The following is a 17,152-nucleotide window of genomic DNA, read 5'->3' as shown; positions in this document are numbered from 1 at the left end:
GTAGTACGCACAGTCTTAGTAATAAGTGCTAAAATTCCATTATACACCGTTGTTATAATCGTACCATGTGTGTCACGTGTCTATGACAAATGCTGGCGTCCCTTCTGAAGCTCGGCTGGCCGGAGGTGCGTTTGCACTGGGAGTTAAAATCCGGGACTGCGTCCCGAGCCACAACTGAGACGAGCCATCTCTTCCCTGTATTCTCAGAAGGAAGCCATTGTCTCCTCTGCACTCACAACCATCATAGCTTTGCAGCCTCCGTTGCTTGTCGCTGAGATTCCTTTCGCGTCCGTAGGGAAAGGCCATTATTCACTGTGTGGCTGGCGCTGACGAATGCCCGACTGCTTCTCTCCCTCTAGATTCCATCGCTCGGCACGAAGTCTGCGCCTTTGAAAACTACCTGTTGCTGCAGTGACGGAGGCGTCACTCCACGGGTGGCTGCTGCACACAGCTCGGGAGTTGGCTTTGGACGTTCAGATGAGACACGAATCTGTGACGAGAAGGAACTGACCCAGACAGGATGCCTTTCAGATCGTCACGTTTGCCCCGTGTGTTGTGGGTTCTCCACGAAGAAGCCCCTTTGTGTGACTTTCTGACGAGCAAACGTGTGTTTCAGAGAAACATCGACTCGCCCTTCGGGGGCCTGTGCTAGGTGATGCCGGTCTTTGTACCTGAGCAATGATCATAATTAAAAAGCCACAGAACTTTTATAATTCATTCATTAAATAAAGAGTGTGAATTAAGTTGTCTCGTTACGTTCCGTGGTTAGATCTTTGTAACGCGTCACGTGCTAGGTCGGAAGGAGGCTGCTCGGTTACTGAGGATGCCTTGGTTACGGAGGATGCCTTGGTTACGGAGGATGCCTTGGTTACTGAGGATGCCTTTTATGTGCCTGAGATTCCACTCAAGGCGACCGGCGAGGAGTGCTGTGCAGTGAAAACTATGGCCATCGAGCGGCCCTCCGTCTCCAGGCTTCGTTCACGGTAAGGAGAGCGTCACCAGCATGGCCTCCGCTGGCGACACGGAGGCCTGTTGTCCCCCAGGGAAGTTGGCAGTGGGGCCGGATCACACACACGCTGATGGGTCCCTCTCTACAGGAGAGAAATGCTAAACCCCAAAGAGTTCGAAGGGGCCGCTAAGATGTCATCATGATACTGTCCCCTGTCCGTCTTGTTTATGTGACTGATCTCAGCTATTGTTCATACCTCAGACTCCAGCCCCTCAAAGAATAATCGCTCAACTTCTAGAATAAACCTTTGAGAAAGGAGGTAGCAATGCACATGGAAATAATGGTTTACTCTTGGTTTTAAAATGAGGTAGAACATATAACCCCCTCATACTACTCATACCCCAACAACGGCTGAACCCCACTACAACTCAGCAGGCCCGAGTCCACCCTTCCACGTGACGGACCCTGTTTCACTAATCCGCAGGCATCCTGGGCCTGGCCACTTCAAGCTCAGTTTCTCCGGCAGTGCTCCCACACACCAGAAATTCCTGGGGACACTGGTGAAAACTGTGCTGACTGATGCTGGGGACAAACCACAAGGAGCGTCCCCTCCCCTACCACACCGGCTCTGGGGTGCCACCAGGTCATCGGCCCACCCAGGCCTGTGTCCTTGGTGCTAAGTTGTGCTGATTCCTGAGACTGGCCTGCCAGTGGCTATTCAAGGTTCTAACACCCCATGAGGATGCTGAATGTGCCAAGCCGTGCACTAAACATCATATGTGGTCCTCATTTCACCCGCTAGGAACCCCGGAAGTCACTAGAGGTCTATAATTCTTTATGCAAAACATGTAGGGCTCAAAGTGTCTCAGGAGCCGAATTTTTAAAAATTTTCAAAGGTACATGACTTTCACTATTTCTGTCTGACATTGTATTAAAACTTCTACCCAGAGAAAATGGCAAGAAAAAGAAATCAAAGGCATACAGGTTATAAATGAAGAAGTAACACTATCTCAGATCACATGATACTATATGTAAAAAAATAAGGAATCAAAAAATAGAATAAGCAACTTTAGCAAGATTTACAGGATACAAAATCAATAAACCAAAGTAAGTGAATTGTATTTCTATATACTACCAATAAATAATTTAAAGATGGAATTAAGAATATAATTCCGTTTAAAATGGCATCTAAAAATAAACTAAATAGGAATAAATTAACAAAAGTATAAGACCTGTATACTGAAATCTATAAAACATTGCTCAGAGAAATTAAAAACCTAAACTAATGGAGAAATACACCGAGCTCATGTTTTAGAAGACAATATTGATAAAATGGCAGTTTTCTTCAGATTGATCTATAGCTTCAATGTAATCATCAATGGCTAGATCAGCCAGCCAGAAAACGGAAAAAAAAAAAAACATTGGCCTAAATGACACGCTTGTCCAGATGGACTTAATAGACACATACAGAACATTCCATCCAAAAGCAACAGAACACACATTCTTCTCAAGCACACATGGAACATTCTCCAGGATGGATTATATGTTAGGCCACAAAGCAAGTCTTCATAAATTTAAGATGATTGAAATCATGTCAAGTGTCTTTTCCAACCACAATAGTATGAAAACATGGAATCATCAGAATATCCATATTCTCAATCCCAGTAATTAATCTTAAGAAAGCGTTCTTGAAAAATAAAAGTGACAAGAACCCAAAGATGCTTGTGACAGTATTATTTATATTGAAAAGTAACTGGGGACAACAGTATGGAAGTCCTTTAGTAACTTACTATATACATCAGTCTCATGAAATATCGGGCAGCCATTATAAATTATAATTATGAAGACTGGTGCGATATAAGAAATTTTTATAATATGAACTAAAAAGATATAAAATTATGTGTATACTGCAATCAACTGCAAAATTATGTGTGTACAGTGACAACATAGGAAGGTGACAAACGTGATCTGAGTGGGGTAACTGGCCCAGGATGTTTACATTTGATTTTTGTTTGTGTTACAGTGTGTGTTCAGTAATATTGCTAATATTTTTGGAAATAAAAATTCGGGCACCTACCTATTCGGAAGCCATTGCAATGAGGGCCTTATTCATGTGGCAGTTTGCATGCTGTTTCTGTGCCTACACCTCAGTCCAAGTATCTTCGGCTGAGTCACTTCAACACCCAAAACCTGGATTTCCTCATCTCTAAAGTGGGGGCATTAACTCCTACGCAGAAGCCCGTTGGGGTCGGGTCGCTCCGATCACAAAGCTCTTTGCAGACGGGCAGTGAAGACCCCGCCGCCCTCTCGTGCCTGCCGCCGCCCGCCAGCCCGCCCCCTCTCCCCGTCTCTCCCCATCTTTGTTCCTTGTTTTGCTACATTCGACTCAATTCTTATGCTTTCTCTTCCACTTCTCCGTTTTTCCCTTCCTCTCTGGGGCTCAGAATGGGTTTCAGAGGCTTCATCTGGTGTGGGCAGGCTGCCGTCCTACCTCAGTCTCCAGGAGAGAATCCCTTTTCCCGCCTTTTCCAGCTCCTGGGGCGCCTGCCCTCCGTGGCTGGCGGACGCCTCCGCCAGCGGGATGGTGGAGGCTTTGGCACTGCTTCCTCTGACACTGACCATCCTGGCCCCTCCTCCCAGCTCAGCACCCTTGTGATGACACTGATTACCACGGGCCCACCCGGGAGATCCCGGAGAGTCTCTTAAGTCAACTAATTAGCAACCTTTCCATCTGCAACCTTAGTTCCCGCTTGCCATGTAAGGTGACAGTCACAGGCCATGGCCATTCTTGTCTAGCACACTGCCACCTTTTTCCTTACGCTAAGTCTAAGCTGGACTTCCTGGTCACCCTTCTCCGTGGCACCCAGCCATGGGACCGTGGACAAGGCATTTGCCTTTTTTAGAGCTGCAGTTTTTTCAACTGGCAATAGTGTTAGAGAAAAAACGTGTATGTTCATGACATCTGCTAAGGCGGGTTTTCTTCAAGGGGGGCCACGACGATAGGTGTGGGGGCCGCGGCACTGGGATCTTGCCCTGGGAAGAGATGGGCTCCACTCCGAATTCAGCCTGGGAGCTGGGATTTAGAGCCGAGGAGCAGCGGGGTGGGCGGGAAAGTCAGGGGCGAGGGGTCTGGCTGAACCGCCCCAGCGGGAGGCTTGCCGAAGGCCGCCAGGTGATCAGACCTCACCTGGGGATGTGGGAGATCAGACCTCACCATCGGAACGGGAAGGTGGTTCGGATGGCAGGGGTCAGGGGTTCTGGCTGAACTGGCCCAGCAGGAAGCTTGCTAAGCTCGGATCTTACGGGACGTAGGGGCACAGATGGGGCTGAGAGAGGTTGGGGCGATGGACTGAGGTTTGACCAAGCAAAGAGTCTGTCGAGAGTCACAATAATACCCGCTGGGTGCTTTGGAGCACAGGGTGGGGATCAGGGGAGGCGGAAGGACATTTCTGAAGGAGCCTGGTGGCACATGGAGCCAGGCTGCACCATTTGGGAGCTGCGTGTACCCCAAACACGTCAACCAACTGGCAGGAAATTCCCAGTGCCGTTTTAGAAACGCGTAGCAAACAGGCCTCACTCCGGACCATCGAAACAATGAAGAAAAACACTTTTCCACTTATAATAATTGTGTTTTTAGCCATTATTTAACTTAACTGACCATAGTATGAGGTGGAAAGGTATATATTTTAAAGTGATCTGTGGTAGAAACTAAAGTTTCATGTCCCTTGTTCTCCATTTTCCTTCACCTTTCACTTTATTTAAAACTAAAGTCTGTTTTCTGTGCCAGGAAAACAGATTATCTACTTTTGCCCCTGCGAATATTCGAGCAGTTAACTGAGACAGCGATCGAAGTTATTGGACTGGAACTAGACAAGCGCACGCGAAGACCCTTCGGGCGGATCTGCTGTTTGGTTTGGTTTGCGTTCCCGGTCTAGGCGCTGAGATTTTCTCAAAGCCTTGGGACCGTCCAAGCCCGAAGCTCCACCTTGAACTCTGTGAGACTCTGGCGTGTCTCTCTTTTATTAATCTGGTTTCAATTTTTTGTTTTTTTTTTAATGCTTGGGCTCACAGCTTATCTGTGGGAACAAATAGTTTTCCGTCTTTAATATTCCAGAGAGAAGAATTTACTGAAAAGGGTTAGTTCGTGTCCCATCCCGCAAGCCAGCAGATGACGTCTCGGCCACACCGAGGGGAGCGGAGTCGCCAGGAGGAACCAGGACCCGCGGCTCGCCCGGCCGGGGGCTGTCTGTCCGGCCGTCAGCATGAACGCCGCAATGGGACGCGTTGGCTGCAGTTCCCGCAGCTCGTCAGGGGCCCAGGGAGAGCGGGAGAGGCGGGGACCACCAGGCCTGGGGCTCGGCACCAAGAGCCGGCAGGCAGCCAGGGAATGTCCTCAGCCAGTGACATGAAACCTGATCATTAAGTTACTGGGGGTTGGTCAGAGAAGAAAGACGCTTTGTCCTGAGTGCACAGAGCTGCTGACAGCCGAGGACAGGAGAGCTGTGACTCACGATGCCACAAGTTTTGTTCCCAAAACAGAACTGGGGACATTATATGGGGATAGGACGGACGGCCCAGGAGGAGACGGAAAGCCCAGGCAGCCCTCCTTGCAGCGGGCGATGAAAGCCTGTCACCTCCTCCCTGGGCCCGCCAGCCCAGGAGCCTCTGCCGGGGCCCCCTGCCAGAGGGAGAGAGCCCAACGCGGGGTTCGGTTACCCCGGCTCTTCACCACGTTGCTATTCCCAGCAGGTCCCAGCCCACTGCCCCGTCTTTCTGTGATTTGTTGGATTCGGGGCCACATTAGACTTGAATGGGTGACATCTCTATGCTCCAGGGGTTAGGGGCTCGCTTCCTGTGCAAGAGGAGCAAAGAGATGAAGCATAACGACCCCTGTCATCCTTAATTTTGATGGAGCCAAGCGCCATTAGCCTGTCCCCAGAGGCAAAGGGACAGGATTTTTAAGACACGTGGGAATCTTTCCCCACCGCTGCTCAAGGCAGTTCAGCGGCTCCGTCCGCCCCTGCGCTCCCCACTTTCCGTGTGCTCCCCGAACCACAGCCACCTGCCAGCAAGGACCCGAGCTTCACGGTGACCAGACGGAAATGCCTGAGCTCAGAGCCCCTGACCGAGCGCCTACCTGCAGCAGGTACGGGGCACGCCAGGGGTCCCTCGGGCAGAGCAGCTGCCCTCAGAGCTGACAGTCTCAAACGGGGTCAGGTCGGAAACAGATCACCGCGTGTGACAAGCTCTCCAAAGAGGGACGAGCCACTACGAGGAGAGGGAGTGCAGGCAGAGCTTCCAGGGGAAGGTGGCATCCGAGCTGTTCTACAGGAAGCCAGGGCACTCATGGGGGACACAGCGAGGCGGGCGCGGGGGCGCGGGCACCCCGCCGGGCTGCGGGAGGCCCGGAGCTCTGGGTGAGCGGGGTCGCCAAGCACGCGCGTGAGCCTCGGGCATCGCGGGGGGGACCCGGGACACTCCAGCCGCGCGTGCTGGGGTGCGGGGCTCACACAGCGGAGTGAGGGGCAGCTGGGCCTGAGCGCGGTTCTCGAGGTGGCACAGCTAGAACCCAGGGTGGCGTCTCCCACTGCACGAAGGGGTCCGCATCGGAACTCGGGGAGAGCCCTGTTTTAGCAGGAAGCTGATCATGCGGAGGGGGACACAGTCTCCGAGAGCATGAGCCGCCCAAGGGGCCTGCGCCCCAGGGGCTGAGCAGACGCCGGTCCTCGTGGCTGGGGACATTGTCAGAGCGATGGGGACGGGGCTTACAGGGAAACTCGGTTTCCTGCCTCTCCCGTAGGCATGCCAGACTGTCTCAGAAGCGCTCGCTGGATTTCTAAACCTAGCCGTCCGTGTCATCCAAGAAAGGACAAGTGACTTCCATTTTCAGCAAGATAATGACTGTCACAATGGACATCTGAACATGCAGAATGAAGTATAGAGAATTTCCTTTTGAATGATGGATAACCCACAAACCCTAGTGCTGGACACAGAGTGAAAGATGGGTCGACGTGGCAGCTGGCTGTGTACGCGCCTAGGCTTGAGGGGACACTGGCGTGTACCCGAGAATATCGACCCAGAATGGTAAATGTAGTAAACTTCGAAGAAAATGGAAAAAGTCCCTTGGCCAAAAAAGAAAAAAAAAGAAGAAGAAGAAAAAGACATGACTATTGAGGGAAAAAATGAGATTATCCAGCTTAGCAGCAAAGCTTTATGAAAAGAAAATGAAATAGCATGTAAGATACTCGAGGGAAAAACATAAAATAAGAATTTTATATCCAGTAAAACTGACTTTTAAGTATAAAAGGCATAAACTGTTACCAACATGCCAAAACTCAGAAAATGTTACTCCCACGAGCCTTTCCTGGGGAACCTACTAGAGATCAAGCTTCAAAAAAGCAAGATGACTCGAGATATTGGCTTAAGTACTGGCGGTGAGATGTGTGTTTCACACACAGAAATGGGGCTTGAGTATGTGATGGCTACAAGCTCTGACAATATAGACTCGGTACAACCGTTTCAGAAATGACGGCCGGAGGAAATGGAGGAGGAACGGGAGAACAGGTGCCAAAGACTGAAACGTTTTCAGAAATCGCATTGGCGGCGATATCGCTGTTTGTTATTCTGAGACCACGGTATATGTCACATGGCATAAAACCAATGAGTTTTTATGGGATAATCTCATTCCAGTATCTCGAATCTAGTCTGTGAGAACTAGATTTTCAGGGAGGGAAGGAAGATTCAGATGTAATCGAGACGTCGTTAGGCTCCACGGATTTTAATTTGAATTGAGCTCATGGGGCAGTTTAATATATGTGTATGTCTCTTAGTTCTGTCCACTAAACATCCCTTAGTGATGAAATCGTGGTCTCGAAATACCATTTCTCACTGAAAGAGATCAAGGCTTCTTGGAGAGATGGCTGATTTCACGCCTGCAGAAAGAGCAGCACGAGATGAGTCTCGGACACCTCGTCATGCCAAATAGGAAGGACACTATCAGACTCTTAACACGATGTCAAAAGACCTAGAAACCAACTGAAATCAGCTCCCACTGGACCAAGTGAGACAGTTGAGCTTTAATAGTAAAATTGTAGTGAATTAAAACCCTTCAAAGTTTCAGTCCATGGGTTCTTAATGCTATTGAAAATGCAGGACTGAACAGGTAATGACTTTCATTACCAGGTTTTACCTTGAAACCTGGTAAACAGAGGGAGCCAATCAGGTATTATTTACCCTGTCTCTCCTTTATAAACTGTGCCACTTGGCAAACAGATAGTGTATGGGGGAAGGTGTTTCTTTACGAAAGTGTTCCAGCTAATACAGGAAAGACAGAAGGTCGCCCTCTGCAATCCCCCATGAAAGGAAACAGTCATTAAATGTCAGTATCGATGACGCCTAAGAATCACAAAATACATGACCAGGCATCACTTTCTAACAATAGGTTTGACAAAGGCATCGTGTGTGTATCCAATTGGTGGTTTCAGCTGCCAGTTTTCAGAAAATGCAGAGGAACATGCAGAATTGCACCAGGAGCGTACAGCTACCAAAATTCACATGGTAGGAAACTGAGCTGGTCGAATGACTCGGGTTCTTCAGAAATTAAATCAGATAGATTGTAAAGGTATGAAGAGCATAAAAGAAGAACATAGATTTTTTTTTTTAAACTTAAAAGATACATTAAAAAATGAAATGTCTGTGGGCAAGAAAAAATATTTAATGGGAGTATAATCTACAAATTAAACAGCGCAAGCGAGAATCAGTAAACTGGTAAATAGATCCAAATAAATCTCTCAGACTGCATCACACCTTCATCCATCCGTCCACTGATGAACACTTAGGTTGTTTCTGTATCTTGGCTATTATAAATCATGATGCAGTGAACAGAGAGGTGAATATATCTTTTCAAATTAGTGTCTTCATTTTCTTCAGATAAATACGCAGAAGGAATTGCTGGATCGTATGGTAGTTCTATTTGTAATTTTTTGAGTGACCTCCTTACTGTTTTGCAAAGTGGCTGAACAAGTTTATATTCCAACCAGGACCCTCACCAACAACACTGTTATCTCTCGCCTTTTTGATAACAGCCATTCTAACAGGTGTGAGGTGACAGCACTGTGGTTTTAATTTGCCTTTCCCTGGTGATTAGTGATGTCAGGCATCTTTTCGTGTACCTGTTGGCCATCAGAAAGCCTCACAGAAGGACAAACAGAAAATATGAGAAAAGAAAAACATGAAATGAAAAAATCCATCTTATGTCCATTCAAGTTCAGAATAAAATGATAGAAGGATAGAAGGATAGAGGAATTTAAAGAATATTTATCAGGTACTTCAAAACTAATGACAAAGAACGTTCCAGAATTGAGGAAGTGCTATAATAAACAAAGCAAAATCAAAATAAATTCATGCATAGATTCCTCTTAGTCACGCTATGTACCATCAAAGGCCAAGAGAAGATCATAAAAGCAACCAACCCCATTATCTACAAAATAATATTAATTAGACTGACAACAGTCTTCTAAGTAGCAACAATGGAAGCCAGAAGAAACTGGAATGTCCTCAATACAGGAAATAATTATAGATCTACAATTACAAATCCAGTGAAATTGACTTCTACACATGAGGTGAGACAGAGACTTTCGGGTCGACAGAAATTGAGAATGTTTACCAGCCAAAAAACTCAGTAAGGCACATCTACACGCTGTACTTCAGGTAGAATGAGACAATCCCAGAGAGTCTGGAATGAAAGGGTTGGTCAATAAAGAAAATAGTGAACGTATGGATAAACTTAAAGACACAGTAGGTGAATGATAGCAGTGACACTATCTGTGAGGTTAAAAGAGAGAAATAGGAAGGTATTTAACATACGGTAGGTCCCCCAGCGGAATGTAAGCTGGAAGCAGAGGGCAAGGGAGAAAAAGTGTCCGAAGATCCGCGCATGACAGTAGAAATGTCATTAATGTTAGACTGTTCAGTATGCACAAAAATTTCTAAGGTGACCACTAAAAGAATAGAAATATGCAGATGTCTCTTAAATAGGCGAACAAACGGGATGAAAGCAGAAGCAGATGAAAAGCCGAAGCTGGTCACTGCTTTGAGCAGAGTGTAGCATCAGGAAATCAACCAGCCCCTTGAGATTTTCCGCGGGAGCTGAGGATAAACTCAGGCTCTTCAGAGAAAACCAGCGGCCGCCTTTCCGAGGGGTAAGACGAAAAGGAAGTGAAAATGATTCCTTCAGCTTCTTTCCAACCCGGATCTGCCATTTATGACCATTCGACACATCCCCTAGTTATTAAAATATTTTAGATTAATTTTTCAATCTGATTTTTAAGGCTGCACCCAATTTAAAAGCTCCAGGGGTGTCTGCAGCGGGGAACATGGGCTTTCTGTAGAAGGGTACATGCTTCTGTCGCTGCCGCCCCCTCGGCACCCAGCTGCCCCTCGCTGCCTGAGCCATGAGGACGCGACGGCCGCCCGTGACATGCCGCTGTGCTGGGGACGGGGGCTGCTGGAGCAGCTGAGCTCCGACACCCACGGGAGATACTGCGAGGAAGCTGCCTAAACCTTTCGACAGCGAGGAAAGACGTTTTGTGATTGGAATCCGATGGGGACGAGGCCAGGGAAGCGGCCCCCTCCTTCCTCTCGACTCGCCCGAGCAGCCGCCCCCGTGGGGACCTGACCCCAGCGGCTTCCTCCCCACCCACCAAGCCGTGATTCTCATTTTCGTTTCAGCAAAAGTATCTGTTGTCTCTTTCGGTTTTACATTGTAATTCTGGCAACTCGTCTGGGCCACGGGGTTTTACCAAGAGGCTCTAACTTTTTCGGTCCCAGAGAGCGACCACAAAACATCGTCCTAAATCCTGAATCTCTCGGACAAGCTGGGTGCTGTGGTCGCTGACTAACGGGCCCTCCCCCTTTACACCTTCTAGAAGTTAAGAGTAATCAGGAGAGATCACTGAGTCTGCATCTAGTTACAAAATACCCGCGGTCCCTGGCCGCAGTGTGCCGGGAGTGTTCGTGCAGTTCGTCTGATGAGCCAGGCGTCCGGGATTCTGCAGAGTCACCGTCTTAGCTGGCACGTGCCTTCGGGTCTGACTGCTACGGAGCCATCGCCCACGGCATAACGGAGCATTATATATTTGAAATAAATAGAAAATCACGCCATAGGTTATTTGTTTTTTCTGCAGCCCGCAGGGCCTGGCACGGCTAACCCAGTCCTCAGCTCTGTCCCCTCCATCTCCACCTTGTCACCAGGCCCTTCGCCTCGGTCCCACGGGGAGGGCGTGAGAACGGCAAGACCTGCCCCAAAGCAGGGGAGGTCTGCGGTCTCCACCCAAGAAAGGGGCGCTTATCTGGGCAGCTCTGCCCCGCCCCCCCAAAGGAGTGGGAAGGGAGGAGGGCGCGGCTGGGGAGCCCCCTCGCCTGCTGGGCGGGCGACAGTGACGGCCTCGGGGGGCAGGGCCCTCACTTCCTGGAGCAGGGAGGAGCTGCAGTCCCCACAGGAGAGCCCGAGACCAAGAGACCAAGGAGGATCTGAAGGCTGGGGGCGCCCCAAGGCCGCACCCCGCCCGGCCACCCCTGCCTCCCTGTGCGGGGCGCAGAGTCCCCCAGCATCATGCGTCAGCTGACGCACTTGCGACATCACGGGCCCTCCTGCTCCGGGCACCGCTGGCCTGACGTGGGGGACTAGGGAATGAGAGCCAGGCCGCTGGGCGGAGGGAGGAGCACGGGGCAGAGGCCACGCACGTGGGGCGGGGACAGGACTCATAGCCGTGGGGACGGGAAAGCGTTCCAGAGTTGGGGTACCCCTGGTGTGCGGGGGGCAGTGGGCAGGCGGTGGGCTGAGGAGAGGAACGGCCTGGGGGTCCCAGGATGCCCCCGTGGTGTTTTTCAAGGAGGATATGGGCCCCCCAGAGTCTCTCTCTGCCCCCCCAGAGGTATGGGGCTCAGGGGGCAACTGAGCTGAGCCCCGGGGAGGGCTCCGAGGACGAGCAGCGCTGTGAGGACGGGAGAGGGGGTGACATTCAGCTGACGCGCCAGCCCCGCGTGGAAGCAGAGCCTGCAGGACAGCCCCTGGGACCCCCTCCCGAGCTGGGCCTCCAGGCTCCACGGAGGTGGCCTGCCGGGCACTGGTGACGCAGGCCGGGAAGGGAAGTCCAGAGCTGCTGTCTCGGAGCTGGCACAGCTCTGGCACATGGGGACCCCCCGTCAGCTAGGCTCCGAGAGCCCCCCTCAGTGCGGCCCAGTGTACCCCCACCCCCGGAGTAGGAAGCGGCTCCCCGCTGCCCGCAAGGCGGAAAGGGAAAGGTCGCAGGGCTTCGTCTGCAACCCCAGGGGTGGGAGGGGGCCTCCTGGACCTCCGCCCCGGCCTCCGCCCCGGCCTCCGCCCCGGCCTCGGTCCCGTCCTCGGTCCCGGCCTCCGCGTATATCTTGTCGCATGCAGTCAAGGCACCAAAGCATTTTTGTTTAAAATTCACCTAGTTTGCCCCCCAGGGTGGCGCGAGACCCCCATCAGCTCAGAGAAGCACCCTGGTCTTTTCCCTCCCAAGGCCGAAGCTGGTGCAGCATCATGAGCTCACGCCGCCCTCGGGCTGCAGCCCAGAGTGACAGCAGCAGCTGCCAGAGACACAGGGAAACCTGTGCCTGGGGCACCGGGGGGCACCGTCCGGGGGTGGGGGGGACGAAGATACTAGAGAGACGGGACCTGTGACAGGGAAGCCGGCTAAGTGGAGACAGGGCGCCGCCCTCGCTGGCGGCCCTCGGCGTTCGCTGACCCAGTGACGCCGCCTACGGGGCGGTCCGGTCAAAGCCACAGCATCGGCACCTTCCCCTCGCCCCATGTGCCCCCTCGGGCTCTCCCGGCTCTCCAGGAACGCCCGGGCCGCTGTGCCCGCATCAGAACCCGCGTCCCCGACCGTCTCCAGCAGTGACCTGAGTGAAGCGACGCGAGCCAGGCCCAGATCGGCGGCTTTTGAACGACTGACCGCGGAGGGGAAGCCCAGCGTTCTGGAACGCGGCGGAAGGAGCGGCTGCTCCGGAGGGTAAACGACTGGCCCAGCTCGGCACTCGGGAGCGGCCAGAGGGAGGGTCCGATTCCATCCGCCCGATTCCAAAACCTACGTTTGTCCGAGGACATGTCCCAAAGCCCGGGCCTGTGAGAGCACCTCCCGGAGGCCTGGAAGCCTCCTCCGCACCGGCTACTCCGCGCCCATCCTTCTCCCTCCCCGGTGATGTGTTGGTGACACAAATGTGTGGGACTGCGCTGCAGCCCGTGGACACGCTGGCACCCCCGGGGGAGTCTGTGGGACGCAGGGATCCCTGGAGGGGGGAACGGGAGCTTGCGGAGCTGAGTGGCCGCCGCAGGGGGGCTGAGGGAGGCTGATCTGCCCGCTCCTGCTCGGAGCTCCTGCTGGCCAGCAGGTCCTGATGGAGCTGCGGTGACTAACAACAGCTTGGGAAAAGGAATATGGGACGGTTTAAGTCACTTCAGTCTATTCAGTTGTTACCATGTGAATGTTCTCAAGCCAAAATGCCAAGTTTGAGATTATTTAGATTAGAATTAGCTAATCCTGTGATGCTACCTCCACCGAACAAGATAAAAACAACAAAGGACTTAAGTAGAAGGCCTGCCTGCTTCTCAGGAAATGAAGGAGATGCTCAAGGTCAGGAGTGAAGTCCCCTCCCCCGCAAAAAAGAATCATAGAGGACAGAAGTTAAAACCATGCAAAGAATTAATATCCCATCTAAATCGAATTATGTTAACGCAGCAAAACCAAGCCGTGGGGAACCGGGTGCAGGAAGTGGGTTTTCGCATCTGACTTAGGTTCACCGTTGGAACTCTGCAGACTGCTGAGAAATATGTCACGTTATTTACTGCTTGCGAATTTGAAAAATCTGCAGCTAACCATGATATTCAGAGTCAGGAATGTCCTAGGTCTCTGAATTCCCCAGTTACCATGGCTAACCAGAAACCCTTTTTGAGTTCAATCCTGTTTGAAAAATCTTTCAGAAATGTTCCTCTGTTTTCTTGTCCTAGTAAAATACAGTGTACTCACCAGAAAACCTTTAGTCCAGAACCTCAGAATCAGTGGGCCAAGCTGTGCCCGTGGAAAGTCTAAGAGACTGGAAGGCCCTCTCCAGTTTCCCAGTTTGATCAAACACACACGACGCCCCCATTTACATGGGGGTTTCAAACTACAGATCTAATCCTTGCATCTGAGAGGCACATGGACCGGGATAAGTCGATGGCTGTCACTGAGCCCATCTCGGAGAGCTGCTTTTCAGGAACAGTGAGGATGGGCGCTGGATGGGCTGAGGGGTGCAGAGGCGGGGAGGAGGCACCGTGATAGGGAAGATGGCACTCGAACGAGCTTCGGGAAACGTGCGTGAGGTTTCTAGACAGAGGGCAGACGGTGGGGAGGCTATTCCGGAAGAAGGAAACGGCTTCGGTAGAGCGTGCAGGTGTCGCTACGCATGTGGCTCTCGCAGGAAGTGGCAGTTCATCCATCTGTGTAGCCTGGAGTGTGCGGTTTGAGATGCAGGGAGTGCGGCTATGGTGCCAGAGATGGAGACCGAGTGGGTCGGTGGAAGGCTGGGCGTCTCGGGCTAACAGTCTTTCCTCACTTAGAAAGCACTGGAAGACTGCCAGGAGTTTTTGAGCAGAAACCCGGTGTGATCGAATTTGTGTTCAGGGAGGGCCATTCTGACAGGAGCGTGGGGGATGGTTTTATGGGGGCGGGTGGGGGCAGAGTGGAGGCAAAGAGCCCTGTGAGCTGATTGCAGGAGACCGCTGGACGTTCTGAGGGGCCGGGCCGGGCCGGGCCGGGCTGGGCAGTGCCGGTGACAATGCAGAGGGAGGCAGAGATCTGTGAGTCTGTCTGAAGTGGGGTCCATAGGACCTGCGGGCCGCCTCATTTAGATGAGGGATGCTAAGCGGTTGGAGGGATGGTTCACTTCTTTAAAATGAGGGGGATGGAAGGATAGCGGCACTTGGAAGAAGATGTCAGACAATATTAGGTGACACAGATTTCACCATCGAACACGCTGTCTTGCGGATAGACACAGGAAACCACCACAACCGAGAGGGCTGCAGTGTGTGCCACAACTGCTGTCATCCAGGCCCCCGTGTCCCCACCATCTCAGGGCCCCCGAACCCCAAGCTTGCCCGAGCAGAACCCCATGAAGCGACTCCCCTGGCTGGCTCCAGCCGACGTCCCAGTGGGGGCTCAACGAGGAATCTCTTCCAGTCTGTGACGCGTGTGGTGGGGAGGTCACCTCGGGCCGTCTCTCCCGGCCGAGCACGTGGCGGTCCTCGGGGCCTCCAGCTGCACAGCCTCCAACTGCGTTCCCTCCTATGACGCGTGCCCGAAAAGGAGGCAGCTTTCCCATGCCAGACAAATCCCCCACTGTGCGAGCTAGGGGTCCCCCGACCCTGTGCCGGGCTTCCGCCCTCACTGCCAATGACCATGCAGGTCCCCCGGGTTGCTTGTTGGCTCAAAAAAAAGGTCACTTTCTTATCCGAGCTCATGAAAGGGTTTTATCACAAACACTTAAACAGATGTATAATCAATTCTCCATATAAAACCGAGAGGGTAGCTTCGTGATGGCTTTGGTTGAGCTGTTAAATCACTTTGATCTGAGGCGCAGTGACCAGTGCGGTCCCTCCGACAACCCTGGCAAAGCAGCCGCCAGGGTAAAACCCATGAACATCCATCCGGCGGAACGAGGTTCGTTGGGATGTTGGCTACGACTGATGCCAAGGGCGGAAAGGGGCGAGATGGGGGGGGCCTTCGTTTCCTCGCCATTCTGACGCAGCGGCTCCCCACCCTGGCTGTGGGTGGGGTCACCTGAGATGATTCTTCCTACCATGCGTGGGCCCCAGGCCCAGAGGGTCAGTACGTCCTCCCACGTGCATTTCTAAACGATAGTTCTGCTGTCGTATTCATGACATGTGAGAACTAATGACCTTTCAGGACAAACTGAAAATGGTCACAAACATGCATTCGCTTGGCCCACGTGTGAGCACCCAGAGTGTACGGGGTTGGCGGGGTGGGGGTGGCCGCTGCGACGTGGCCTGCTCGCTGGGGTTTCCACCCGCATGCTCCTTTTTAAATTCTGTTTTTTTAAATTTAAGTACAGTTGGTATGCAATATCATATTGAAGTGTACAGCATAGTGATTCAGCAGTTTTCTGCATTTTGTAACGTGATCACCCGCTAATTCTAGATGTCACCGTGTAAAGTTGTCACGATATTATTGACTTAATTCCCCTCACCTTCTTCGCCCACGATCCTCTGACAACCACCCATTTGATCTCTGTTTCTCCGTTTTTGTTTGGTTTTTGTTGGTTTGCTTTGTTATGTTCCACATATAAGGGAAACCATATGGGATCGGCCTTTCCCTCTGCACAGCGCAGGAAGCCATCAGCGAAACACCACGGCGACCTACTGCATGAGAGAACATATCCACCGGTGATCCATCCAATAAGGGGCTGATATGCAAAATACGTGAGAAAGTCACACGACTCAGGAGCAAAAAATTAAACAATCTGATCCAAAACGCGGCAAAGGACACGAAGAGACATTTATCCGAAGAGGACATGCCGGTGGCCGACAGACATAGGAAAAGATGCTCAGCGTCACCAGTCGTCAGGAAAACGGAAACCGAAACCACGATGAGACGTCACCTTGCGCCTGTCAGAATGGCCATCTTCCATAAATCAACAAACAAGTGCTGGCGAGGATGTGGGGGAAAGGGGACCCTCGTGCACTGTCGGTGGGACTGGAAATTGGTGCAGCCACTGGGGAAAACAGCGTGGAAGCAGCCTAGGTGTCCACTGATAGATGAGTGGTTAAAGAAGATGTAGTGTGCGCGTGCACGCACGCACACACACACACACACACACACACACAATGGAATATTACGCAGCAATAAAAAAGAACGGAATCTTGCCATTTGCGACGACATGGATGGACCGTGAGGGTATTGTGCGGAGTGAACTAAGTCAGACAGGGAGCGACAGCTGCCGGCACGTTCCGAGACCACTCGCACCCCTCGAGATCCCCCTCACGCTTCTGAAGCCACAGTGGAGGTCAGGCCTGCTTAGTTCATGGGACTTAAACACACGTTAGCCTGCCTTCCCTCTCCCCACCAAAACAAATGTCACCAAATCTACTTGGAGACACTGGTCACCCTGCAAAGGAGAGGC

The 17,152-nt window shown here is 51.8% G+C and overlaps 1 protein-coding gene across 7 annotated transcripts in view; it reads left to right on the top strand.

Annotated features, from left to right (window-relative positions):
* Nucleotides 1–8,583, top strand: part of MCPH1 (microcephalin 1) — a 195,763-nt gene extending 187,180 nt beyond the window's left edge. For 2 of the 7 annotated variants that reach the window (XM_039877281.1, XM_039877264.1), the window contains one exon: nt 360–755. In XM_039877281.1, the coding sequence (XP_039733215.1) occupies nt 360–596 (237 nt within the window). In that variant the 3' untranslated portion in view covers nt 597–755. Of the gene's footprint in view, nt 1–359; nt 756–5,063; nt 5,137–8,390 lie in introns of those variants that run through there. The other 5 variants (XM_039877268.1, XM_039877289.1, XM_039877275.1 and 2 more) reach the window with 5 other exon arrangements.
* Nucleotides 8,584–17,152: the final 8,569 nt, after the last annotated feature.

The sequence above is a fragment of the Pteropus medius genome, unplaced genomic scaffold (genome assembly GCF_902729225.1).
Source record: "Pteropus medius unplaced genomic scaffold, Ma_sr-lr_union100, whole genome shotgun sequence".
Taxonomy (NCBI): domain Eukaryota; kingdom Metazoa; phylum Chordata; class Mammalia; order Chiroptera; family Pteropodidae; genus Pteropus; species Pteropus medius.
This window is presented reverse-complemented; position numbering and strand designations above follow the sequence as displayed.